Here is a 27,563-nt window from a genome sequence, read left to right on the forward strand (position 1 = left end):
TCAATCAATGTAGTCAATCATTAGCTCATTATTGACAAGTTCAGAACATTTATCCTGTTTGCAGGCTGTTTGCATAACCCTTTTTGAAAAAACAGAGCTTCACGACTGCTTGGGTTGCATGTTAACAACCTTTCTTGTCCCTAATTGGAGAAGCTGACTCCCCCACACCTTTAAGCCCTTTTGGCCCATTCCAACAGGTTTAATCGCTCGGCTTCAAAGGCTTGTTTTGATGCCCTGAACCTTTTCTCTCCCTAGAGACTGAGGTCTGTTCGGCCTTGGGGCCTAAAAAGGGAGAGGGAGGTTTTAATGAAAGACAAGAACAGACTGCGTAGAGGAAACACTAAGTAGGTGTGTACAGAGTTGGTCATTATCACAGCACTGTGTGTTGTGCCAGGAGCTGTACCATGTGACTCTCTCAACGCTTTGACAGCCTCCTTTTCCTCAAGGGACTGCACTTAAAGACCTGGTCAGACACCTGCCGCAAGGTCAGAGGACACCTGGGCGAAGCAAATCCTACCACGTTTCAATCAAATGTATCAATCAAGGGTCTAAAGCAGAGAAGTTGCTTAAATATGTGCTTAGTTGATGTGTTTTATCAATATAATTCAGAAACAATCTCATAGAGTGTCAGGAAGTATTTGGCACTCTGTCCAGACATCTGCGAATGCCTATCCTTTGAAAATATTGGAATATGATACACTTGAAGTGAAGTGTTGAAATATTACATCTGCAGTGTGGCATTAGCCTTGTTTCCATTACAGATTTGTGCAAAACTTACGATATTTTTAAATGTTGATTAAAAAAACGATTGCAAATTGACGGCATTTCCATTAACTGATGTTATGCTTCTAAAATGTAATTTTTTCCTCTTGCAATAAGTCATGGTGGTGGATATTTGTAGATTTACGTATATTGCAGCCACCGCACTAGCCGTTATTTTTAATCGAATGAGACATATCCATGTATCTTAAATGAACCAGCACGGAGAGATGATCAGAATGATCATGTGACTTTTACATATGCCATGTGACCTGTACATGCAAAAAAACTGTTTCCATTGCAGTTCCGAGATTTCTCCTTCTATGTTATATATGGGAGGTTATATAAAAGGTTATATAAAAAGTGAGGCGAATTGGCGCCAAACTGTGCTTTCACACCAAGCTTAAAACGATTGATTGCCTTCTGAGATATGTTATATATGGGAGGTTTTTTTTGCAAAAATTTTGTTTCCATTGGGTATAATTATAATTTGCAATTTCAATTTGCACAATTTGAAGGGTAATAAAAACGTGGCTACTGTTTTAATATTACTGCTGGAGCTAAAACTAAAAACACCCTTTTAAAGGAGAAGTCCATTTCCAAAACAAAGATTCACATGTAATGTATTCACCCCTTTGTCATCCAAGATGTTCATGTCTTTCTTTCTTTAGTCGTAAAAGAAATTATGTTTTTTGAGGCAAAAATTTCTGCATTTTTCTCCATATAGTGAACTGCTATGGTGCCCCGATTTTGAACTTCCAAAATGCAGTTTAAAAGCAGCTTCAAATGATCCCAAATGTGGTTATAAACGATCCCAGCCGTGAAAGAAGGGTCTTATCTAGTGAAACGATCGGTTACTTTCATTACTTATGAAAAACTCCAATCGTATTTTCTCCCTCAACTTCAAAAATCATTTCAAAATCATCCTACATCACTGCAGAAGTACCGACCAAGTCTTTGCAAAGTGAACATGCATAGAAGATCAAACACACTTAACAAAAAAGGTAAAACAGTGATATAGGATGATTTTGAAGTTGAGGGAGAACATGAGATGGGAGTTTTTTGACATACCCTAACTGTCATGAACTGGAAGAAAACAGTCCAGGCAGAGTAAAACAAGATGAGCGTTTGACATTAAAAAGTATATAAATTATATTATTTTTATGAAAATAACCGATTGTTTTGCTAGATAAGACCCTTCTTTCTCGGCTGGAATCACTTACAACTGCATTTGCAATCATTTGAAGCCGCATTTAAACTGCATTTTGGAAGTTCAAAATCGGGGCACCATGTCAGCCCATTATATGGAGAAAAATGCTGAAATGTTTTCCTCGAAAAACATAATTTCTTTACGATTGAAGTAAGAAAGACATGAACATCTTGGATGACAAGAGGGTGAGTACATTATATATGAATCTTTGTTTTGCACGCTAGGTGGTGCATATATGGATTTAACATCGTCCGGTGCTCAGTATACAGCATTGAATTAGCATTAGGCTACACTTAAAAATTTGTAATACTATTAAAGTTTTGGCTTAAAACCCACTTTCTTTGGCGTTTGTTTACTTTCGAAACAGCGCCACCACTCTCACCTTTTTGTGCAACAACAGCTGCTCCGGGCACATGATTTAAGATCTAAGCTCTTCGGTGGCCCATTTCATTGCGGACCGTTGGGGGAAAAAATTGTCGCTTTTTTCACACTTAATAGTGGCTGGTGTAAGTAGCCCCATAGGGATCTATTGTTTGGATTGAAAAGCGTCATTGCATCGAACATTCGCACTGAATTTCTGCATTTAGTGTAAAAAGGCCTATAGGCTTAGCCTCAGGCATCACCAAAATATTAATTAAAAAAAATAAAAATGTATTTTGACGCATTTGGCCTTCCATAGTCCATAATATAAGTAATATTTTTTTTGTCATTGACTCCCCATGTGTTTTTAAGGTTCTTTATAGTCTTCAAAGAAGAATTTGTGTTATTTAAAAAAAAATAAAAAATTAAATATATCATAATATTACTGTTTTACTGTATCATCGATTTAATAAATTCAGCCTTGGTGAGCATAATAGACTTTTTCAGAAACATAAAAAATTTAACCTACCCCATACATTTAAACGGTAGTACAATATCCCACTATTGTAATATTGATAATATTGTAAATTATGAAAGTAATAGTTCAAGGTCATGCTTATCTTAACCATTGAACATGAATACATAGTCTATTAGAGGAAAAGTGCTTCGCATATGCCTCGAATGACTAGACAGTTGGCAAGCCTGGCCATCACATCCTTCCAGAGGGACAGACGTCCTGTAGGATGTTTCACTCATCGTGTATGCGAATAGCGTAGCATGATCGTAAACAGAGAGGGGAAGAGGTAGGCCAGTGAGAGTGTATAATGACAAATAACAACAAGCACATCCTTTATTGCCCACCCTCTCCGGTCATCTATTAGCATTGAACTTTAAGTCATCCTGCATTGTTCAAATGTACCGCAGACTGAAAAGGGACCTTTAGCGTGGACGCAGATAAACATAATGCAGATGCCCTTTGAGATCTTTTGTTCAAACCCCTTGTTGATTCTAGATGGAGGAAACAATGTTTGCAAGTGTAGAGAACACAATTAAAGAGCACACGGTCCCCTCAGACCGTAAGGTCAGAAGAAACAAATCAATTTAGAAGGGAATGACCAATCAGTGCACACTGTGGTCGATCTTAAATGCCATTGAATGCCATTGATTTGAGAGTGAAAGAGGTTTGTAAAAGAGATTTGAGTAAAGGAAGCCTCAAGAGTAGATGCAATTTGTATGTATTGTTTGTGAAATGTTTTTCTCCCACTCATTTTTTCATAGATTTAAAAAAAAATGAGAAAAAAGCAATCACCTTGTTTAAAATTTAGGACTGTTTTAAGAAAAAGAGAGATGAAGATGTAAGACATTTTCAAGAGAACATACTAACTAATCATTCATATGAAGAACTGAGAATGACATACCATGACATATTGAATCAGCAATAATGAGATTAATTACTCACATGTCGTTCCAAACCCATAAGACCTTCATTCATCTTCAGAACACAAATTAAGATATTTTTGATGAAATCAGACCCTGACCCTGCATAGACAGCAATGCAACTGACACGTTCAAGGCCATAAGCATTGATTAGAGTTGCTACTCAGCTCTGGTGGCCGTGTCGGAGCCGTAACGCGTCGCAGATGTGTGCAGTGTAAATAGTATAAGCATTAATGGCATGGAAAGCCCCTTATACTTGAGAGGGCCACATATGAAGTGTTTCTTGGAGGTTATAGTACACTGAAGGATGATCATATGACTTTTTGCGTTATATGGGAGTTGTTTTTGTGAAATCGACACATTTCCATTAGCGGCATTTTCAATTTGCGCAATTTGAAAGGTAATGGAAACGCAGCTAGTGGTTCAACTGCAATGTTATGAAGCTATGAGATTACTTTTTGTGTGCAAAGAAAACAAAAATAACAACTTTATTTAAGAATTTCTTCTCTTTCGTGTCAGTCTTCGACTCATGTTCACAAGACTACCACAACGTGTGCTTGTGGTGCTGTTGACGCAGGAGGCGGCGTTGCACTGAAGACTCATTTCATTTTTGTTTTCTTGGCGGACAAAAAGTACTCTTGCAGCTTCATAAAATTACAGTTGAACCACTGATGTCACATGGACTACTTTAATGATGTTTTTACTACCTTTCTGGGCCTTGAATGTGGTGGTTGTGTTGCTGTCTATGCAGGGTCAGAAAGCTCTCAGTTTTCAGCAAAAATAACTTAATTTGTCTTGAAGATCTTTACAGGTTTGGAACGACATGAGGGTGTGTAATTAATGACAGGATTTAGATTTTTGGATGAACTGTCCCTTTAATATGTTTGTGAAAACTGTGATACAGGTTTGTTTGATTAATTTCAGAAGATTGAAATATTCTGTTCAATTGAAATATTAATGCACTGGAAATATTCTGTTCAATTTAAAATAAAAAATCTTTTGTAACAGGTTTACTGTCACTTTTGATCTGTTTAATGCATCCTTTCTTCTAAAAAACCCTCACTGACCTTTTTTTTTTTTGTTGTTGCTGTTCTGTCTTTGTAAATGCAATCTTGCTTCATGATTGCATGTATTGTATTTCACTGGAAAACCTTTAAATGTAGTGGAAATTGACTGTTGTACTCTTTTGCAGCTTTATTTTCTCCTCCAGTGTGTCACTATAGAAACAATTGTTGTATAAACTAATGATATTCTGTACAAGGATTTTTGTAGGGAGTGTAGCGTGCTTGGAGAACAAGGGGATTCTGCTCTGCCAGGTCATAGATGAAACACAGAATTTATCTACAAAACACTTCTGAAGAAATGGGTTCATTGTGCTTACATGAGTTAATACTTGAGCATCCTGGATTTTATTAAACCTATTCTTCTCCCTACGTTAATCTGTCCTTATTTAAGAAAAATCTGCTACAGCTTTCACAAAGCTTTCAGTGCTTATCGTGAATAAATCTTGTGGTCACACTCTTAAAAATAAAGCCTCCAAAAGGGGTTTTCAGTGATACCATAGAAGAAACATTTGGGGTTCCCTAAAGAACCTTTCAGTATGCAGTTCTTAAAGGTCCACTGAAGTGCTTTGAAACATGCAGCGTTATTCCATGTGTTCAGAAACGTGTCCCGCCCCCCCTTTTTAAATAGCCAATAGCGTTCTGCTTATATCACAGCTTGGGCCAGAGCTGTTGAGCACAGTAAAGCCACATTTGACAGTGTATGGCTATATCGCTACAAAATCTAGCATTCTATGTGGAATTCAAATGGATCCGATACGTTTTATGGTCTGCACCGACTCGCGCATATGATCCACTCTGTGCTATCGTTTCTCTGAACCGTAGCAGACTGTGAGTGCTGCCGGGGTTCGCGTGACAAAGGACGAAACCAATTTTTTTTTTTTGCACCAATGGAAGGCATATTTACACTGTCTGAATCGTTCCCTATCCACTATAAAGTTCACCATTCACCGTACAGCAAATACGAATTCTGTGAACAAATGACTGATTCAGTCGCAGCTTCAGCGTCTATTTATAGTGTAGGGGGCTGAACCACTGATGTCACTTGGACTACTTTAATGATGTTTTTACTACCTTTCTGGGCCTTGAACGTGGTGGTTGTGTTGCTGTCTATGCAGGGTCAGAAAGCTCTCAGATTTCAGCAAAAATAACTTAATTTGTCTTGAAGATCTTTACAGCTTCAGTGTCTATTTATAGTGTAGGGTGTGGGATGCTTCAGATTCTAGAGAGCATTTGATTGGACAGAAAGTTTAATGAGAAGCTGAAGTGCAGGGTGATCTCATCAAAAGTGTTGATCCATATTGGCGGAAGTTTTGATACACACTGGCTTATAGAAAACCTTTAAGGAAAAGTTGCGATTTTCTAGGTCGATATGGCAAGGCGTAATAATCAAGGAACTTTACTGCTGTACCATGGGTGCAGTAGGCGCAATGATATTACGCAGCCGTCAACTCTGCCGGTTGCAACTCTGCATCTGCACAAACTTAGTGCCGGTCACTTTCAGGCAGTTCGTAATATTATTGCGCCTGCTGCACCCATGGTATGGCAGCAAAGTTCCTTGATTATTACGCCGGAATGAGAGTATAGTTTCTAGCCATATCAGCCTAGAAAATCACAACTTTTTATTTTCTGTCAGTCTTAGTACACGATGTAACTACAGAAGAGTCAAGTTTTAAATAGGAAAAAATATCGTCATTATATATGGTCATTTTTGAGTGAGATGCTAATGGTCTATGCTAAGCTATGCTAAAAGTGCTGCCACCAGACCCGGAGATCGGCTGAATGGATTAAAAAACGGTAAAACTCAACTGTTTAACTCTAGGGGAGTTGGGCAATGAGCCTATTTTCAAAAAAAGTGGAGTGTTCCTTTAAGGCTTGTTCCTTTAATTGTTTTCCTAAAAGCCAAAAAACAAAAACAAAACAAAACAAGACAAAAAAAACCTTCCATTTTAATTTCATGGGGACTTTAAAAGAACCATTTTTTCTTTATTTAGTCTTTCTCCACTACAAAAAAACCTTTTGTGCAACAGAAAGGTTCCGTGGATGTTAAAGGTTCTTCATAGAACCACTGGAGAAAAGAAAGACCCTTTATTTTTAAGAGTGTGCCAGGAACATCTCAATTTTAATTGGATAGTAGCGTATTGCAACTGGGAGACACTTGTGGCAAAACAATATGAATAGAAGAAAGTTAAAGCATTTAGGCTTGTTAGCTGCACACAGTTGGTGATCCTCTCCGACAGCGAGAATCGGCTACAGGTAATTAGCTAGGAATGCTGTTTCTAATAAATTATTCATGACCTCCGACACTAATCAAGATTAGTAGCACCGAGCATAACAGGCAAAATGCAATCAGTTTGGCGTCGAACAATAAAGAGCAATTAACCAAGCAACGGATCTGATAAGCAACGGCAGCCATTAATATTTCACCCGCTTCAGTCGCGGGTTTAGATTGATTAAAGCGAGTGTGATGCTCATTCTGTCCCAGTTCATTTCTTTACTCAAGCTGCAAAGTGAAAAATTCACGCACATGCTGTTTCAGAGTAGTGCACCACAGGGAATGCCATCAATAATGAATCCTCAATCTCGTCGCACTCCAAGATTCGTACTTACTACCTGCCTTGTACCAAGCTTTCCTCCGAGCCAGTTCAGTGTGGAGGAGTGTTGTTTTTCCTACATCTTTCATGTTTTATTGTGCTTTTGTGGATATGAATTTGCTTTGCTGTTTGCTTGGTGTGATTAAATATGTGCCATGACCTCTGGTTGTGTTTCTTTTCACAGCTAATAAGAACAGACGGAAGAGAGAGCAGAGGCGCTACATCTTTTGACCTGAATCCTGAACTACATCAAAGAACTCATGGTAGGTGCTTTTGCTTATTAACATAAACAGAGCATCTGTGTGTTCTTAAAGCGATAGTTCAACAGAAAACAACCCTGTTTCTGTTTTAAATTTGGTTTTAAACATGGATGCTATTACTTTTTCTTTTCAGTATTTGTTTATTTGTTTGTGTCTATTTACACTAATTTCAAATAACCAACTTTGTTTGCGAACACCTCGCACTATTGCTCAGAATATTACTTACATTTACACTTTGAAAAGCATCTAACAACCAGAGCTCTACACTTACTTTTCTTTTTAGGAGCACTTATGCTTCTAACTTTAAAAAATTCAGTCGAAATTTTAGGAGCACCTTCTAATCAAAAATCAAAAATTAGCCTTCTCATTACGAGGTGATATTTGACTCCTTAAAGTAATTTAGAGGGGAATTTTTCTTTTTACCTTTGTAGTGACATTTTTCAAACTTTATTAAAAGTATTATCTTTTATGTCAAATTTTATATATATATATATATATATATATATATATATATATATATTTTAAGCTTTTTAAAATTTTAATTAAAACAATAGAATAAGAACAAGTAAAATAAGAATGAGTTACCAATCAAATGAAATCAGTATTAACAAAATTAATTTGTACTACAGAAGTGGCACAGAAGAACACAAAAGTGTCTTGTAGGTGTATTTTCATGTTTAATAAGGCTCAGAGGTGGCATGAGTGCAATCAAATTGATAAATTCATGTTGAGATTAATGTTTTAAATATAATATTTTGAATATTAAATGATTTAAATAACAGAAAAGATACTTTAAAAATGAAACTAAATCTGCCGGTAGTTGGCGGCATTCAGTCATTCATTCATTTGATTCGTTCAAACGGCTGATTCATTCAGGAATAATGCAAGTGACTGTCTTTATGAATGGAAAATTGAATCACTGAGTCAGTAGATTCTTTTAAAAAGCATGTTCATTCATAAATAAAACACCGCTGTGTTTGAATGGATATACACAGCAGCTCAGTTGTGACTTGTTTCAAACTGTTTTTGATGACGAAATAGAGCAAAATCAGGCAATAGTGTTAAAGTCCGACAAAGTCACTTAACATTAACTTCTTGTTTATTTACCGGTTGTTTTAATTCAATATCTCATTTATAAACGCCCTTAAAAATCATTACAAGCTGTCACTCGTCTTAGTTCATCGCAAGTTCCATTGTAATCAATGAACCTCTCTACTCTGCACAATGAATCTCTTATATACACTCTCTCTACACTTTGTTTATGAAAGGAGAACACTTTGTTCATGAGATATGTTGTGATACATTAACTCAACATTGCAAAAACGCGTAGAAACCTTTTAGATAGAACATGTAGATGCTGATCAGGTCGCTTGAACATGGTCCTCCTAAATATTTTTTCACAGTCGCTTGCAAATGTGACTGAAATGGTCGCACTGTGGAGCCCTGACAACATTTAAACTTGGTGTAAATAAAATGTTGTAATTGTGCTGCAAACAGTATCTAGCATTGTTTAGCAAATAGAAGCAAATAGATGCTTCCTAATTTTTCAGTGTAAAGTTCAATCACATTAACACATTTCAATGGCAGTTTTTCAATTGTCAATAGTGTAGCGATGTATGAAGTCACTTTTAAACCAAGCAGAACAAATCCATGTGAGCAACTTGAATCTGTTTCGAAATCAACATGGTGAAATCTTTTGGCTCTAATGAAATATTCCTGGTCGCATGGATTCCTATTGAAATGACTGGACTTTACTCTCAAAAATCCATTGAACGACAGTAAATGTGACTGCACCTTAACCAAAAAAATATTTACGTTGCTCTTTGCCATTTAGTGTTAAAAACACTCGTCTTTTAAAATCATTCCATAACTTTGTGTAAAGAAAAGACTCAAATTTAGCTTATTATTCACTAAAACTATTTTCAGTTCTCTACAGCACAGATTTCATTCTCCATTCTGTACTGTATATTCAAACTTGGTTGTCACGTTCGGCTACAACACGATAGTTTTTGGTGTCAAGGACGTCAAACCTGCATTTTTTAATCTGAATGTAAACTCAGATAAGATTTCAGAGCTTTGGCAGAAAGGAACATTTTCTGTGAATAACAACTCGTTCCTTACACAAAGGTGACATATGACTTCAAAAGTCTCATTTGAACCACTATTATGGTGGTTTTTTATGGTCATTTTTAGAGTTTGACAGACATTGTCACATTGTATGGGAAAAAAAACCCTAAATAATAATTTGCAAATTCAGTGCATATGTTCATTTAAAGGGATAGTTCACCCAAAAGTGAAAGTTCTGTCATTAAATACTCACCCTTATGTCTTTCCAAACCCGTAAGACCTTTGTTCATCTTCGAAACACAAAAAAAGATATTTTTAATGAAATCCCAGAGCCTGACCCTGCATAGACAGCAATGCAACTACCACATTTGAGGCCTAGAAGGGTAGTAAGGACATTAGATAAAATAGTCTGTGTGACATCAGTGGTTCAACCATAATTTTATGAAGCTACAAGAATGTTTTTGTGTGCAAAGAAACCAAAAATCACAGGAATAATTGACAGAATTTTCATTTTTGGATGAACTATCCCTTTATCTATTTCTTTAACCTTGTATTGCATGCATCATCTCTTTGTGTATAGGAATGTTTTTTTCTTCACAGCTATGATAATCACAATCAGTACCTATTGCATTTCACCTGTGTAAATGGGATTTGCTCAATTTAGGGCAGTGATTTTGCTATACATATTAATTGCTTTGTAAATTCATCAGTCAATACCACATTAATCTAGTCCCTGCAAGTCATTTTAGCCTATTCCACACAGTTCTCCTTTCATGCACCATATCCAGCAGAAAGCTTCATTTAAAAGGAAATGCTTCACTAAAATGAACTGAGTGGAAATGCAGTGAAATCATTGTGTTGACAGCGTTGTTTGGCTGGTGGAGGGCTGTTGGTGCGCAAAGCCATTGTGACACTGTCAACAGCAGAGAGGTGATTGTCTTATACTGAAGCGGCATCTATTATTTCTCTCTGTCATGGCTGGGAGCCGGTCTTTGTGGGGAACTGATTTGCATTAAAACTCAGTGCATTAAAATTCCACACACATATCAGGAATACACATACGTGGTGCTCAAAGTTAAAGGTCCCGCTGACAGAGATGCATCAACCGCTCCGTTCGCCCCTGAAAGCCGAGCCTCAAATGCCAAATAAGCAAAATGCTATGTTGATGAAGATTGGTGGTTTGACTTTTATTTTTGCCCTTTGTGCCATTTAGGCTGCTTTGGTAAAGAAAGCATCTGCAGAGATGGAAATGAAAATCAGCCATCCTGTAGATGCCACAGACAGTTTCTAAAGTTAAACTGATGGCGTTTTATAACAGATGGTAACTCTTCATACTAATCATCTCTACGCCATCCATCTATAACAATGATGGAGATTCTCAAGTGGCCACTTCAAACAGGGAGTCTGATGCTGTGTAATGGCGTCTGTAATTTCAGAATTTTCACATCAATATTTTCACATTAATCATGTGGGACTTGTTCACAGTGTACCTCAGAAAGAAGGCGCTCAATACATATTTAATTTTGTTCGTTTCCACTTCATTTATGATTCTTTCAGATCCATGTAAGGTGAAAAACAAGGGGACGCTGGGACGCCACCTTAAAAACAATGTACAGTTAGTTATAAATCATAACCTGTTTAGAGATGAAGTTCACATGCATGATGTATCATCCAATTTTATTAAGTGAAATAAATGGAAGCATTTGCTAATATAGTGGTTGCAATTCATCGAAAAGCATGTGTCTTGCTTGGGTAAGTGCCTGTGTTGGGGGTAACGTAATCAGATTACTTTTTCAAGTAACTAGTAATGCATTACTTATTTTTTAAATAAGTAACGCCAGTGGATTTTTTTTTTCACATTTATTGACTGACAGCTCTCCTGTCTCAGTGTTGAGAAAAGGAACTTCCTTCAACCTGAGCTTGTATAAAAAATGTAACTTTTGGGGTTTTTCTCATTAAAAATATGTAAGCATACCCAGTCCAGGTACCAAAAAGTAACGCAAAAGTTATCTAATGCAGTCGGTGCCGAAAGCATTGTGGGCAAGTGCGACAACATATAGTGTTGGTGCTCTGCGAACAGAGTTTGAATCCCAGTTCGAGGACCCTTCCCAGTCATGTTCCTACTTTGCTTACTGTCTGTTCAAAATTATCCTATTATAATAAAGGCAAAAATCCCCAAAAATAAATTTTAAGAAAAAGTAACGTAATGCATTACTTTCCATTAGGGCTGTTAAACGATTAATCGCATCTAAAATAAAAGTTTATATTTACATGCTATATGTGTGTGTACTATGTATATTTATTATGTATGTATAAATACACACACATTTAACAAAAAATATGTTAGATTTATATCTTTATATTAATATATATTCTATTTTATACAATATATATTATTATGAATATACATTAACTTTTTAAAAATATATACATGTTTGTATGTGTGTTTATATATACATAATAAATATAAACAGTACACACACACACATATGTAAACATAAACTTTTATTTTGGATGTGATTAATCACGATTAATCGTTTGAAAGTCCTACTTTCCATAACTGAGTAATGCAGTTAGTTACCTTTTTATGGAGTAACGTAATATTGTAATACGTTACTTTTAAAAGTAACTTGCCCAGTACTGGTAATAACCCACCTGATCCAGCCGTCATCTGATATTTACAATATGTATAAAATACTTATTGTAAATATCATACTTATACAACAAAGAGTGCATGTCACGATAGCAATAATAACAACTATAAATTCTTTAAAGTTATGGCAAATGATAAAGATTATTTTTCTGGAAATATCAGTAATAACTCCATTAATTAAATTGCATTGCATCTTTATCATTTGTCAAAACCTGCAATTATTAAATTTGAATTTATAATCATTATTGTTATTGTTATGTATTTGTTGTTATGTATAAAAAAAAATACATACATGAGTTTCAGAGAATCATAAATTCATTAAGCTTAATCAGACCCTTAAAAAATTTAATCAATTAAGAAAAACTGTCCAGATTATATACATTTCATGATGTTTAAATAATGATGTTTGAATTAAATGTCAAACTTGCATATTCTATAAATGTTGGTGTGTGTGTGTGTGTGTGTGTGTATGTGTGTGTGTGGATATGTGGGTCAGGTATAAATTAATATTATGGGGACATCATGTTACAAAGATGGACATTTTTGGTCCCCATGAGGGACCAAATATAACAAGATTATAAATCATACACAGATTTTTTGAAAATCTAAAAATGCAAAAAGTTTCCAGGTAGGTTTAGGTGTAGGGTTAAGGAAAGGGGATAGAAAGTACAGTTTGCACAGTATACAAACCATCACGCCTATGAAATGTCCTCATAAAATATGAAAACCCAATGTGTGTGTGAGAGAGAGAAAAAGAGAGATTTAGTGACATATGATCAAGAGAAAAAATTAAATGTGGGGACAACATCTTACCCCGTCTTACCCCACACTGTTTACATGTGGATTGGTGGATTCAAAATTGAACAAGATATTTTTACTCTTTTAGTTGTGTAATGGGTGTACCCTTGAGATTCTAGGAGCTTTTTCCTATTTAGGACATCTTTCAACATAAGGCTGTCAGAAAAATGAACAGTCTGTTCTGTGAGCTCTTTGTCACTGGAGAAGCACATGATTTGAGTTAATATCTTTACTGTGGCACAGATTCTTCAGAAATGTAATGTTGCATGCTGGAATGCATCTTTCCAATTGAGTAATTGGACCTCACCATACTCCAAACCATAATGCATACCAAGACTAAATTCCCATGTATTTTCTAATAACTATATCACTGTCATCTTCTGTCTGCGTTTGTGTTTACGACTGTCATCACCAAACATATGCACTAAGGGACTGATTTAACACAGAGTGTCAACAAACTCCATATTTCACGGCAGACCAGAGGTCCTCCTCCAGATGGCATGTTTGACAGGCCTCTGAGTGATCACTCATTAGACAAACGCTAGTCCAAGCTGTGCTCCATCTGCAGAAGGCTGCTGCTTTCCGTGTTTGCTCTGACAGGAACTGGTGTTAAGTGGATACGCCAGACACCCGTCTAGAAACAAAGGGCCGTCCATCTATCCCAACCCCCTCCAATTTAGCTTAGACTGTAGAAGCCAAGCTATCATAAAAATATGCTGAAGTCCCTCCCTTTTGCTTTATGGTTCCATATTTATCTTCTTGGCAAAACTACATTTTCCTGTTTCAAACATCAGCCAAGATGTAAGATGTGAACTTCAGAGCTCAAATGTGGGGGAGTGGACCGTTTGAACTTCACGTTCTTGAGTTTGTGTGACGTTTGGAATGAGGTGAGAAGAAGGGGAGAAGATATTTGCCCTGTAGGACTTTTAATTATTTTTGCGTTGACATGCCGAACACAGTGTTTGTGGTCCAACTCTCCATGTGTGTTTCTTCCTTCACATAACAATTCAGCACTAATGCAAACCTCACTGTTTAGGTCACGTCAGTTTGACCGCAAATGTTTGTAGGAAACAAGCTGACCTACACTAAATCACTAGGACCCGTTCACACTGACAGTGACTGTTGGTTGTTGGATGCCATTTTTGATTGGTTGTTGAATAAGTTGGCGAATCACTACGTTCCCACATAGCTCATTTGCATACCATCTAAATTTTATTGCTGTTATGAAATGTTTTAGTTCTCAATTCCTGTGCTGGTAATCAGTGCTGTATCTTTAGCCTGCTGCTGAGGACAGAGATCCATTGTCATTGTGGAAAATGTTTTCTTTCATTTTATTTGTGGTTTTGAGGTTCAGAGTTCCCTAAATGGAAATTCATTTACTTTTGGACATTCATTCCCCAGCTTATATTAGATTCTTATGCAATGTGGGATGTTTTTGATTACCAAGCAAACGATTGTGCAACTGGTCTTTCAAGACCAAAAATATTACGCTATCCTTAAAGGGTAACATGTGTAAGAACACTAAATTGTTTTATAAGTACGTCACTTGGCAGATTTAAACATTTCGAGAAATGCTAAGAAAGTGTTACCTAAATAACCAATTACACGGTACAAGTGACTTAAAGTTTGATTTAATAAAAAGGGAAAGTCCAGTGCCATGGGAAATCCCTATTGTATTAACGAACTAGTGTTGATGTGATCCACATTGTTGAAAGACAGAAAGAGGCTGAGAAGACAAAGGAGAAGGACTTCAACCGATCAATGTCTTATCGATCTTGCTGAGCAAGTGATCTTCTCTATTTGGGATTGATGACTTCACCAGAGCAGCAGATACAAGTATATGGATCACAGAAGTGTTTAAACTGTGTTTTTATATCTAAGAACAAAGAATTTTTCTCAGTTATTATGTGTGTGAAGTTATTAGGTTTCGTATCGACCTCATTCAGCATTTAAGTAGTAAATTCATTATATTGAATAGCTTGGCAGTCATAACTCATACAGGAAGTTGCAGGTTGACAATTTTCCATAGATTTCCTCTTTCATTTTCTTCACTTTACCAGCACTGACCATTTCCCCAAGTCCACTGGGTTTCTCTCCTCAGTGAATGCGGCATTCATTGACCTACTGACAAAGATAAAGTGGCTTTATTCATCTGAAACCTGCACCTGCATCTTAACAATGATCTCTGTAATGAACTCCATTTCTCACTACAGAACATTTTAGAAAGCTTATTACACACAATCTCACATAAGATGTTCAATAATGCAGTTTATATGAATACTGATTATTATTGTTGTACAACAGTCTTGAAGTCTGTTGTACAACAGTCTAACAGCACTGGAACTATTCTCATCTGTATTGCTCTAGTTGTTTGTGTTCATGTGTTTGAGACAGACTGCCAGTCTGTGTATTAATGGCGTGGGTTTTACAGTGACTCTTCCTGAATGTTACTTCGATATACCAGTAAGTGACAGTAGGTAATATATCATTGTGCTTATGAGAAAGTCATTTGAGCCAGTCATTTAACCAATTTGTTCAAAGCACTAATTCATTAAGGAATTTAAACACATCTTTATGAGTGAGTCATTGAATCGTTCCTTAAACCAACTGGTTCATTCAAAAACGCTAACTAAAGTCCAAGTATACTTTGTTTTTGTATTGTAGTGATTGTTTATGAGAAAGTCTTGAGTCAATCATTCTGCCGATTTGTTCAAAAAGCTGATTCATTAAGCAATTTAAACAAATCTTTATACGTGAGTCATTGAATCGTTCCTTCAACCAACCAGTTTGGTCAAAAACTCTGACTAAAGCCCAAAATATACTTCTTTTTTGTATTGTAATGATTGTGTTTGTTAGAAAGTCACTTGAGTCAATCATTTAACCGATTTGTTCAAAATGCTGATTCATTAAGGGATTAAAACTTAAAAAGTCTTTATGAGTAAATCATTGAATTGTTCCTTCAACCAACCAGTTTGGTCAAAAACTCTGACTAAAGCCCAAAGTTTATTTAGTATTTCATTGTGCTTATGAGAAGATCACTTGAGTTAATCATTTAGCCAACTTGTTCAAAATGTAGATTCATTAGAGAATTAAAGCAAGTCTTTGTGAGTGAGTCATTGAATCGTTCTTTCAACCAACCAACCAGTTCATTCAAAAACGCTGACTAAAGTCCAAAGTGTACTTTGTTTTTGTATTGTAGTGATTGTTGAGAAATGAGAAAGTCTCATGAGTCAATCATTCAACTGATTTGTTCACAAAGCTGATTCACTAAGAAATTAAAACAAGTCTTTATGAGTGAGTCATTGAATCGTTCCTTCAACCAATCAGTTTTTTCGAAAAACGCTCATTAAAGCCCAACATATACTTTTTCTTTTGTATTGCAGTGATTGTTTATTAGAAAGTCACTTGAGTCAATCATTCAACTGATTTGTATAAAATGCTGATTCATTAGGATTAAAACATGTCTTTAGGGGTGAGTCATTGAATCGTTCCTTCAAACCAGTTTGTTTAAAAATGCTGACTAAAGCCCAGAGTATATTTCGTTTTTGCATTGTTTATGAGAAAGTCACTTGAGTTAATCAATCAACTGCTCACAACACAGATTTATTAAGGAATTTTAAAAAGTCTTTATGAGTGAGTCGTTGAATTGTTGCTTCAGCCAACCAGTTCGTTCAAAAATGGCGACTAAAGCCCAAAGTATATATGCTTTGTTTTTGTACTGTAGTGATTGTGTTTAAGAGAAAGTCACTTGATCAGTCATTCAGCCGATTTGTACAAAGCACTAATTCATTAAGGAATTAAAACAAGTCTTTATGTGTGAGTCATTGAATCATTCCTTCAGCCAGCCAGTTCATTCAAAAATGCTGACTAAAGCCCAACAAATGTTGCATTTTTGCATTGTTTTTATGGAAAAGTAACTTAAGTCAATCATTGAGCCAATTTGTTAAAAATGCTGATTCATTAAGGGGTTAAAACAAGTCTTTGAGTAAATCATTGAATCGTTCCTTCAACCATACTGTACATACATTCCCACTATATAGCAGGCTGAAAAAGTAGTAAAGTACCCAGATGAACCACTACTTCTAGCGAGATTCTGAAGTGCATATACAGTGTGTATACACTTTAATATCCCATGAGGCCACAGGAGAGGATTTATGAATGGCAGCAACACAACTACCACTGAATTACATTCACACTATATAGAGCATACTATTTTAATGGTCATGAAGTACTTATTCAAAGGAAGTACCTACTCATATAGTAAACACTGTTCGGATGTGGCCTTGGTCATTGAATCATTCATTCAACCAATTAATTCAAGAATCCCTATTCATTCAGAAAGTGTTGCTCGGAGGCACTTTGTTTGGCTCTATTTGCATTGGCTAAGCAAAACCAGACTAAGTTACCAGTGCTTAAAACAAGTTGCACAACACTAGCATGTTCTTTATTGAATTTTTGTATAAAAGTAACAGTATACTCACGATTACACCCCTTTTTTGTCTGAATAACATCAAGTCATATTTCTGGTTTCACTGGGGGCTTTCTCTAAATATCTAAATCAGGTCATTGTTCTTGAGTCAGCTGGTGAAATGAATGAGCTTTGGCACTGCAGGCTTTTTGTGTCCAATTCAACATTTAAATTCTCCTCCAGAGGACAAGAAATCCATCGGTTCTTATCACTTGTCTTATCCAAATGATCACTGATGAACCACTAAAAGCTTTAGGCTCATTATAGGCTGAAGTTTTCATTAATTATACAGCCAGTTAGTCATTACCGTGTTCTCTGATACATGTGAGGTACCTGCCCTCTTTATGAACATGCTCTAACTGCTTTAACTTATGCAGACTTCAAAGCTGAGAATCATGTGACTTATTCAGCCCTAATTGGAGGTTCATTAAGGGACTATACATGCCTGCTGGGTAGACAATGCTGTCATAGCCCTTCCCCTAACACAGCTAGAATGTTTTCCAGTTTCACATGTATTATAAAAACGTCTACGCGGAAAATTAGATTTGCTGAATTTTCTTGAACGGAGCACTATTGATGTGCACACACACTCACGCAGACAGAGCGTATTTGTCACTAGCTGTTCAAGCCGTGCATTGAAAAGAACAATTAGGAATCATTTGATTCACTGAGGGTGAAGAAGTTCAGTGCTCTTGTGAATCCTGTGTTTCATGCTATATTGGTCTTTATGTATGCAAGCTCATGGCTGATGGGGGACGGCTGACCAGCACAAAGTGTCCTCGTCCTTCAGCTAATGATCTTGTCCCAGTTAGCAAGGTAAGAGTGACTAAAGCAGAGAGTGGATTAATCCTGGTAAAAGTGTCAACTTCAAGGAGAGTCTCTTCAGCCTATTTGTTTAAAAAAGTGTGGTTTTCAAAAGGAAGACCTCAGTGACTTTTAGCTTGCGAACTCGGTTTTTCATTTTCTAAAGGATATGTGAGTGGTAATTGCGTTTGTAGAACTCTCAGCAACTATGCTATGGTGTTGTAGTTGTTGCTATGTGGTTTCTAGGGTGTTCTGGGTGGTTTCTAGTGCTTACTGTATACATACAAATGTACAAATGAAATACACCATTCATACGATACATAAAAAGAGTTTTTTTAGTTGTGTGTGTGTTTTGGGGGCAAATTCACTCTTTTGTCAGAATAGCCATTCTCAGATGCCTGGCGTCACACCGACAGAGGCCCCTCCCACCATAGTTGACTGACATGAGCGTCTTACCTCAGATCAGCTGTAACAGTCCGACCTCCATTGTTTATATGCTGGAGCAGGGATGTAAGTTAGACAAGAATATCTCAGATTGAGTGGTTGAGGTGTTGTATTGCTGGATGTAATAATGAACATAGTGGTCGTCATTTACTCCTGACACCTAAGCCGCTGAAGATAAAGTGGAGTACGTTTGTTTGTGAAGGGAATGCGGCTCTCAATCTACATATATCTGTCTATGTTCATGCGAATCATTTGTGATCCAGCTTCACTTACAGCAGAAGTGTGTATAAGGGTTTTTTTATGAATCTTTGCGATCGCCTTTCCTAATAACATGCTAGTTAGCAAGTTTAGCGGCTAAACGCAGCTAAAGTAAACAGGCTCGTCACTCCACAGCGCGAGGGGAGAGAGCAAGAGAGGGGCGGAGCAAGCAGAGCTAATTTGCATTTAAAGGAACAATCCCTCAGAATGGGATGATTTTTGCAGAGCTCATTTTGACAAGGTAAAAAGAGTGTTGTTTTGCACAACCATTGAGAATTTTGAACCAAAGTTATATTATAGACTTTTCATTAAGACCCTAAAGAATCATATCAACTTGTGGAAAATGGGCATCCGATGACCCCTTTAAAGTGCTTGAAGTATTTGAATTTGACTTTTTGAAATGTAAGGCCTGGAAAACCCTTGAAAATAGCAATATTCCTGAAGAGGTTTATTGAAAGACAACGTATGTATGAAATAAGTGCTTAATTTTTTTATTAAGCACATATTTTTTCACACAATTAAAAAAAATCATACTTTTTTGCCTATTTCAGTTAATGTCATAAAACTGTCAAGCTAAACCAGCAGTAGTACTGACAGTGTCGTGAAAACAAGGCTGAAGATGCAAAAAGAGGAACATATGAACCAAATCATTTGAGTGAGTCATTTAAGTTGGACTTCTTTTCATTTCAAGTGATTCACTAGCAAAAACCAGATCAAATTAAAAGAGCCATTAATTTCGAATTTTTAACATCGCTTGTAATGATTTTAAAAACCATAAAAAAAACATTGCATCATAACATAATTCACTGTTTTGAAGTGCTCCAAATGGATCTCATATCATGAATCATTTGATTCAGATTTGGCCTTCAAATTGCGGTTTGCGAATCATTTAATTCAGATCAGGACTTCGAAGAGGTTTCACGCTTTTTTTTTTTTTTTTTTTTGTTAAACAGTAGAAAACATCAAACCATAAGTGAGATCTCTGGTTTCTTGAAAATCAAAAAAGTAGTGCTTAAAAAGTCCTTGAAAGTCTTGGAATAGAGAAAACCATGGTTTTTGTTAGAACTGCATTATTTGAACTGTAATGTAAAAGTTACCATAAACACTGGTTTAACACTGGTTTCCAAACAGCGTTAATGCCTAAACAATGTATACCTCTGTTGTTAATAACAGAATTTTTCTAAATGATTTAAACTGCTGATTCCAATAAATTTTTTGAAAAATTTAACAGGAACCCTGGGTATTAAGACTTGTATGGACTAATATAATGTAAATGATGCTATTACTGAAATATGTAGTAGAAAACCTATGAAAGATTTATGTTATTTTAAAAATCCACATCATTTTATACATATTTTGGACTATGGGGGCGTCATTTTTTCAAATCCACGCTGAGAAACTCCTTCAGTGGCTGCAGCATCATGACAAGCGTCTGCATGTTTACATCCTGCCAGGATGGCATCTAGCGTTCCTTGTCTCTGCCGTTTTGTAAACTCTTTCAGTAGCTGTGGTCTGCTAAAAGCCTAAAAGCCATCAGGGCCAAAGTGGAGATAACAAAAACTCAAGTCTTTTGGAAGTTTTATTCATCCACAGGCATCTTCCCATTCCTTTCTCTTCGTCGTATCGCTATGAAAGAAGTGAAGACATACATCACTACTCTTGTTGCCCTTCGACTGAAAATTGCAACCAAAAGCCGCATAATGTGTCACTGTATCAGTATTTTATTTTCCAAGTTGTGTTGCTATAAAACTAAATCATTGAAAAAATGGCGCCCCCCCCCATAGTCTAATATATGTATACAACAAGAATGAAGACAAAAATATTGTTGGAACAAAAAAAAATTGGCATAAGCGTTCAATCTTTGCATTGCACGAATGCGAAGTTAACACAGATGAAAAACAATTCCACTAATGAGCTCCTTACAACTGACCTCTACTTGTGAATCATTATAGTAACTAACACGTTTCCTGGATAGAAACCCTGCAGTGAAGGGATCATTATTGAAGTTGTGAATCTAAAACACATTTATGACATTTATTCACTTCCAAATGTAAGGTTCTTATCTACAATTTTGCTGTTAATTTGTTATGTCTGTGGATTTTCAGTCAGGAAATATTAACTGGAATTACTTTTCCTCTAGATTGTAGTTCAGTAAAACCAAAATAGAAGATTTCGCAATGTTAACTACTGTATAGCAGTGAACGTATCACACAAAGAGTGGGTTTAGTTTTATTCGAAAGTGGGGGTAGGGTGTGTTTGTTTCTTTCTGTGGGTACTGACTGTGCACGTGTCAGCTAATGTCTGTCTCTTTCGTATACACACATGTTGTTGATCTGGCCTCACTTTTGCTTCGCTTCAGATATTTCTGCACTTTTGATGAATGTGCTTCTGCTTTTGTTGTGTACGAGAATTCAAAGACGATTCTTGGAACTTAAAAAACACACTGCGCTTTTGGTCTCATAATCAGAGACCCCAGGCTTTGGAATAATGAGCTGAACACAAATCAGTCTTGTTGGATTTGCGTGTTTCACCGCTGAAGCTCTTTGGACTGTGCAAATGTGCTGCAACGAGCATGTAGTTTCACTGCAGACCTTCCTGTTATATGTAGCTTTGTGTGTTTGATTGATGATGACTGCAGTGCTGTGGGAGTCTTGGGAAAAATACCCTGTTTATTCTGCACTTTCTCCAGAGCCAGCTCCGATCCGCAGGCAGTTTGATTTATACTGGGATCCAAGATGCTTTACACCAGTGCGCTCCAACTGCGAGTGTGTGTTGGTCTCCTGCACTCAGCAAGCTAAGCATCATGCTGAAGTTTTTACACAAAACCAAAGAAACGCCTTCTCAGATGTGGATCCAAATTTTGCAGGCCCACTTTTTAAAAGCTTTTTTACACCGTTCTTAGCCCACGCTCCCACGTCCAGCTGCTAATGGCTGTGCCGACCTGCAAAGAACATATCGAATTATACAAGAGAGGTCATCAGATGCTGCTAATGAAAGCTTTAATCTATGCAACCCTAATTAAAACCTCCTGGTTTGGCCTTTATTAAGAATGAGGGTAATTAAAACACTAATTGCCCTGAGGGTGCTCTAAGCACTTTGCCGACACTTTTGATACTTGGGCCCTCCATTTAATTGAAAGGATCCATTAAACACAGGCTGCAGGTCTATTTCTTTGGGCAATGAAGAATTGTAAGATCATCATTTTACAAAATCATTATTTTGGATAAGAGCAACAAGGTTTGCCACATTAGGGCTTTTCAAAATATTTGATAAAGACCCCAAAATATGATGATCCCTTTGTGAGGTACCCACATCCTGAAATACAGGTTGAGGTTGAAAGTACATACACCTTGTAGAATCTGCAAAATGTTAATTATTTACCAAAATTATGTTATTTTTTATTTAGTACTGACCTGAATAAGATATTTCCATAAAAGACATTTACATATAGTCTACAAGAGAAAATAATAGGTAAATGTATAAAAATGACCTCATTCAAAAGTTTACATACGCTTGATTCTTTATGCTGTGTTGTTACCTGAATGATCCACAGCTATGTTTTTTTGTTTAGTGATAGTTGTTCATGAGTCCCTTGTTTGTCCTGAACAGTTAAACTGCCTGCTGTTCTTCAGAAAAATCCTTTAGATCCCACAAATTCTTTGGTTTTTGAGGAATTCTTGTGCATTTGAACCCTTTCCAACAATGACTGTATGATTTTGAGATCCATATTTTCACACTGAAGACAACTGAGGGACTCATATGCAACTATTACAGAAGGTTCAAGGAAACATGATGCATTAAGAACTGGGGGGTGAAAACTTTTGGAATTTGAAGATCAGAGTAAATTTCTTATATTGTCTTCTGCGAAACATGTAAGTATCTTCTGTAGCTTCTGAAGGGCAGTACTAAATGGAAAAAAAATATGATATTTGGGCAAAATAAGAAAAATGTACACATCTTCGTGTATCTCTCTGGATCATCATTGAGTATTTGAATCTTGTGTAGTTGTTGCATATGAGTCCCTCAGTTGTCCTCAGTGTGAAAAGAAGGATCTCAAAACCATACAGCCATTGATGGAAAGGGTTCAAATATACAAAAATGCTGAAAAACCAAAGAATTTGTGGGACCTGAAGGATTTTTCTGAAAAACAGCAAGCAGTTTAACTATTCAGGACAAACTAGATGAATAACTATCACTAAAAAAAAAAAAAAACAGCTGTGGATTATTCAGGTAAGAACACAGTATTAAGAATGAAGTGTAGGTAAACTTTTGAACGGGTGAAATTATTATTTATTATTTTCTCTTTTGGACTATATGTAAATGTATTTTACGTGAAATATCTTATTCAGGTCAGTACTAAAAAAAAATAACATGCTTTTTGTATGATCCCTCTTATTTTGGTAAAATAACATTTTGCAGATTCTGCAAGGTGTATGTAAACATATGTAAAATATTTTAAATTGTTACTGCCTTCAGTTATTATTTTGGAATACGTGTAAAATGCTTAAAAACACTTGAAGAGAAACATTGCAATATACATTACATATACAAATATATATATATATATGTATATATATATATATTTTTTTTTTGTGAGAATATAAGTAATGTTTATAAACTGACCTCCTTTTAGTCTAATTTAAAACCTTTGCTACAGACAATTCCATTTTGGCAGATAGCAGATACATCCTCATCTCCTCAATAAATATCTATAGAGCTCTAAGAAAACCACTTTGGGTGATACAGGGTGAGCCAGAAAAACAACACTGGGCGAGCCAAAAACCTCTTTTGAGAAAGTTCCGCCAGAGCATAATGGGAATGCATCTGACAAGATACGAAAATACAAAGAAAACAAGAAGGAAGGTCACGGCTAGTGTACTTGACATCAAGCCACATTCTATTTCTGGCTCAAGTCAACACACCCAAGTGATTTTCCCGGCCTCTCTTCTCCACAGAGTTCTCACTGCTATGATTACCATATCTATTAATAATGTTTACGATCCATCGTGTATTGTTGTTCGCAACAAGACTTGTGGTATTAGCACTGCACAGTGAGATAAGGTTGCACTCGAACATGTATTTAAGGATGACACCCTCCTGTAATACACCCTCTCTGTGCTGTCTGAGTAATGGTAGGGTAGCTCTGCTAGTGCTTGCTGTTAGCGCTCGCCTAGAACTAATGAAAAAGGCCCCATTTCATTTAAGGAAAGTGGCGCCGTAATAGGCCTTCATCCCAGAGAGTGCTTTTTCAGGTAGAGGGATGGTCTGCTGAAATACAAGGGCCTCTCATCATTAATTACACTAAAAGGAAGGCTGTGCCTTTAAAAATAGTATGGCCGTTTTAGTATGCACATGGGAACCCTGAATTCACCTTGTTTAATGCACTTTGAATACAGGATTATGGGAAAAGCCTTTTTTGATGCTGGTGTTTCTTCTTTCTGTGGTCTACAAACTGAGTGAACCTTTTTAAGTTTTTATAGAGCGTTTTAGTACAAATGTTTTTATGCCGAGTGTCAATATGTACATGAAAGCCTCGATTGTGAGTGTTTCTGATTAAGATCAGTTCAAAGATGACGCTATGTTTGTTTTTCTTCCAAGGGGCTCGGGGAGGCTTCAGCGAGGGGGACGAGCATGGAAGGAGACTGCCTCAGCTGCATCAAGTACCTCATGTTTGTCTTCAACTTCCTTATCTTTGTGAGTATTTATCTGTCACACTTTGACTTACACTTCGCATTTGATCTAGCAGAGAAGTATAGACGAGTATAAAGGGAAAGATACAGACTACTCAAAGAAAAATGAATGTGAAAAATTGCAAAAGTACACTACCAGTCAAAAGTTTTTGAACAGTAACAGCAAAAACAGAAAAAATGTGAAATATTTTTACTATTTAAAATAACTGTTTTGTATTGAAAATGTGATTTCATTTCTGTGATCAAAGCTAAATTTTCAGCATCATTACTCAGTATTATAGTGTCACATGATCCTTCAGAAATCATTCCAATATGCTGATTTGCTGTTCAAGAAACATTATTATTATTAAACATTATTACAGTACTTTTTTCAGGGTTCTTTGAATAGAAAGATCCAAAGATCAGCATTTATCTAAAAAGCTTTTGCAACAGTATACACTATATTATTCAAAAGATTGGATTCTGTATACTTTTTCTTGTTGTTGTTGGGAAAGATATTATAGAAATGAATACTTTTATGTAGCAAGGATGCTTTGAATTGATCAAAAGTGATGAAAAGGACATTTATAATGTTACAAAAGATTTCTATTTCAGATTAATGATGTTCTTCTGAACTTTTTATTCATCCAAGAAACCTGAAAAAATATCTACTCAACTGTTTTTATAATAATAATATGTATATATATATATATATATATATATATATATTTTTTTTTTTTGAGCAGCAAATCGGAATATTAGAATGATTTTTTAAGGATTATGTGACTGGAGTAATAATGCTAAAAATTCAGCTTTGAAATCACAGGAATAAATTACATTTTTAAATATATTCTAGGGCTGGCAAACGATTAATCGCAATTAATCGCATACAAAATAAAAGTTTGACTTTGCCTAATATATGTGTGTGTACTGTGTGTAACTTTGTATATATAAATACAAGCACATTCATGTATATATTTAAGAAGTATTTACAAGTATATGTATTTATTATAAATTTTATAGAATTTATGTTATATATATTTAAGTAAAGGATCCGCACTCGCTCAATCTTCTTGATGATTTACAATTAGAAATTAGAATTTATATTATATATAAAATATTTTGTACATAAATAACGTTTCTCTTAAATATATACTGTAATTTGTGTGTATTTTATATATACATAATAATTAGACGTAGTACACACACATATATTAGGCAAACACAAACTTGTATTTTGTATGCGATTAATCACAATTAATCATTTGCCAGCTCTAATATATTCAAATAGAAAACAGATATTTTAAATAGTACAAATATTTTACAATTTTACTGCTTTTGCTGTACTTCAGATCAAATAAATGCAGGCTTGATGGGCAGAAGAGACTTCTTTAAAAACATTAAAAATCGTAGTGTTCAAAAACTTTTGACTGGTAGTGTATATTGTTTTAAATATGTGTTATTTGCATAATAAACATACTAAAGGGTCCTCCTTTTCATAAAGATATGCTTTGACTTTATATTTCCCCCAAGATTCAGCCTGTAGACTGTTGTGATTCACAGATTTGTAGCAGAACTGCTACTTGTTTAAACATTTCAAAGCAAAACAGACAAAGAGAGAGAAAGAGGGAAGAGACAGAAAGTGCTTCTTTGATCATCTATCTAGGTTGACAACATAAATGCCCACTGTGGGATTGGCATAAACTGAGACAGACTTGGACTCATTTCGTTTGACTGAATTAATTATCTCGCAACAGCAAAAAATAATGTGATGTACACACGTAAGTGCGACGCTAACAATAAAATAGCTTGTTTTCTTTCAAAATAAATGCTAAAATAATTCTCTGAAATCCTTTTAATAAGCCGAAAACAGATGCTCATATTTATTCAACCCTAAAAACTATTAAAACACCAATTTAGTGATACAGTCAAACTGTTTATGACAAAAATAGCTGCTGTGACAGGACTCGCCTTGACAGACACATTGCTTAATGCCATCCATGAAAAGAATCCCAGGTTTGGCTCACAGGAGAGAGAGACTGAGGAACATGTTTTTGTGTGAGGCTCTTATCTCAAAACACACCACACAAACCCATTCACACACACACATATGCGCTTCTTGAGCTGCTTAATCACCAGTCTGGTGTCTGCTCAAACCTTCATCTGTGTGTGTGTGTCTATGAACGATGGTATGGAGGAAGGGTATCACTTTGACAGGTAGAGGATTGTGGGAAGCTGCAAAAGAAACAGCAGTGTTTCCCAGCCCCCACTCGACTGTCTTTGACTCGCCTGTTTAAACTCCTCATGCTCCTCTATCCATTCACCTTCCCCCTCCTCTCTGGAAGCGTTACTTTCGGTAGCCGTTTACTCAAAAATGATTTATTTTCAGCAGTAGAGCCCATTAGTATTCTCTCTCTGCTCGGTGGCACGTTAACCTTTGTGTTCACTTTACCAAGTAATGTGCGAACAACAGCAATTTGTGGTGCGTGGTAATTTTTCATGTTTATCGCAATCATTAATCCTGCACTGCAAAATAATCAGCAGTCATTATCTTTTTTATTTCCAGTTTAAAAAAGATGTTATTTTATTAGAGGATGTTAAATGGATGTTGCTTTCACAGAATGTGTCTTGAATGTAAGAGCGTTTTATTTTGCGCCATTAGTGGACAAGTAACAACTACCAAAAAATGCCATGTTTTTTAGACTCATACCATTGTAATGG

At 36.0% G+C, this 27,563-nt stretch overlaps 1 protein-coding gene across 1 annotated transcript in view; it reads left to right on the forward strand.

Annotated features, from left to right (window-relative positions):
• Window positions 1–27,563, forward strand: part of tspan18b (tetraspanin 18b) — a 52,890-nt gene that overhangs the window by 17,864 nt on the left and 7,463 nt on the right. Inside the window, 2 exon segments of the mRNA XM_051135055.1 lie at window positions 7,606–7,684; window positions 24,772–24,867. Of these exon segments, the coding sequence (XP_050991012.1) occupies window positions 7,682–7,684; window positions 24,772–24,867 (99 nt within the window). The 5' untranslated portion in view covers window positions 7,606–7,681.

The sequence above is a fragment of the Labeo rohita genome, chromosome 18 (assembly GCF_022985175.1).
Source record: "Labeo rohita strain BAU-BD-2019 chromosome 18, IGBB_LRoh.1.0, whole genome shotgun sequence".
Taxonomy (NCBI): Eukaryota; Metazoa; Chordata; class Actinopteri; order Cypriniformes; family Cyprinidae; genus Labeo; species Labeo rohita.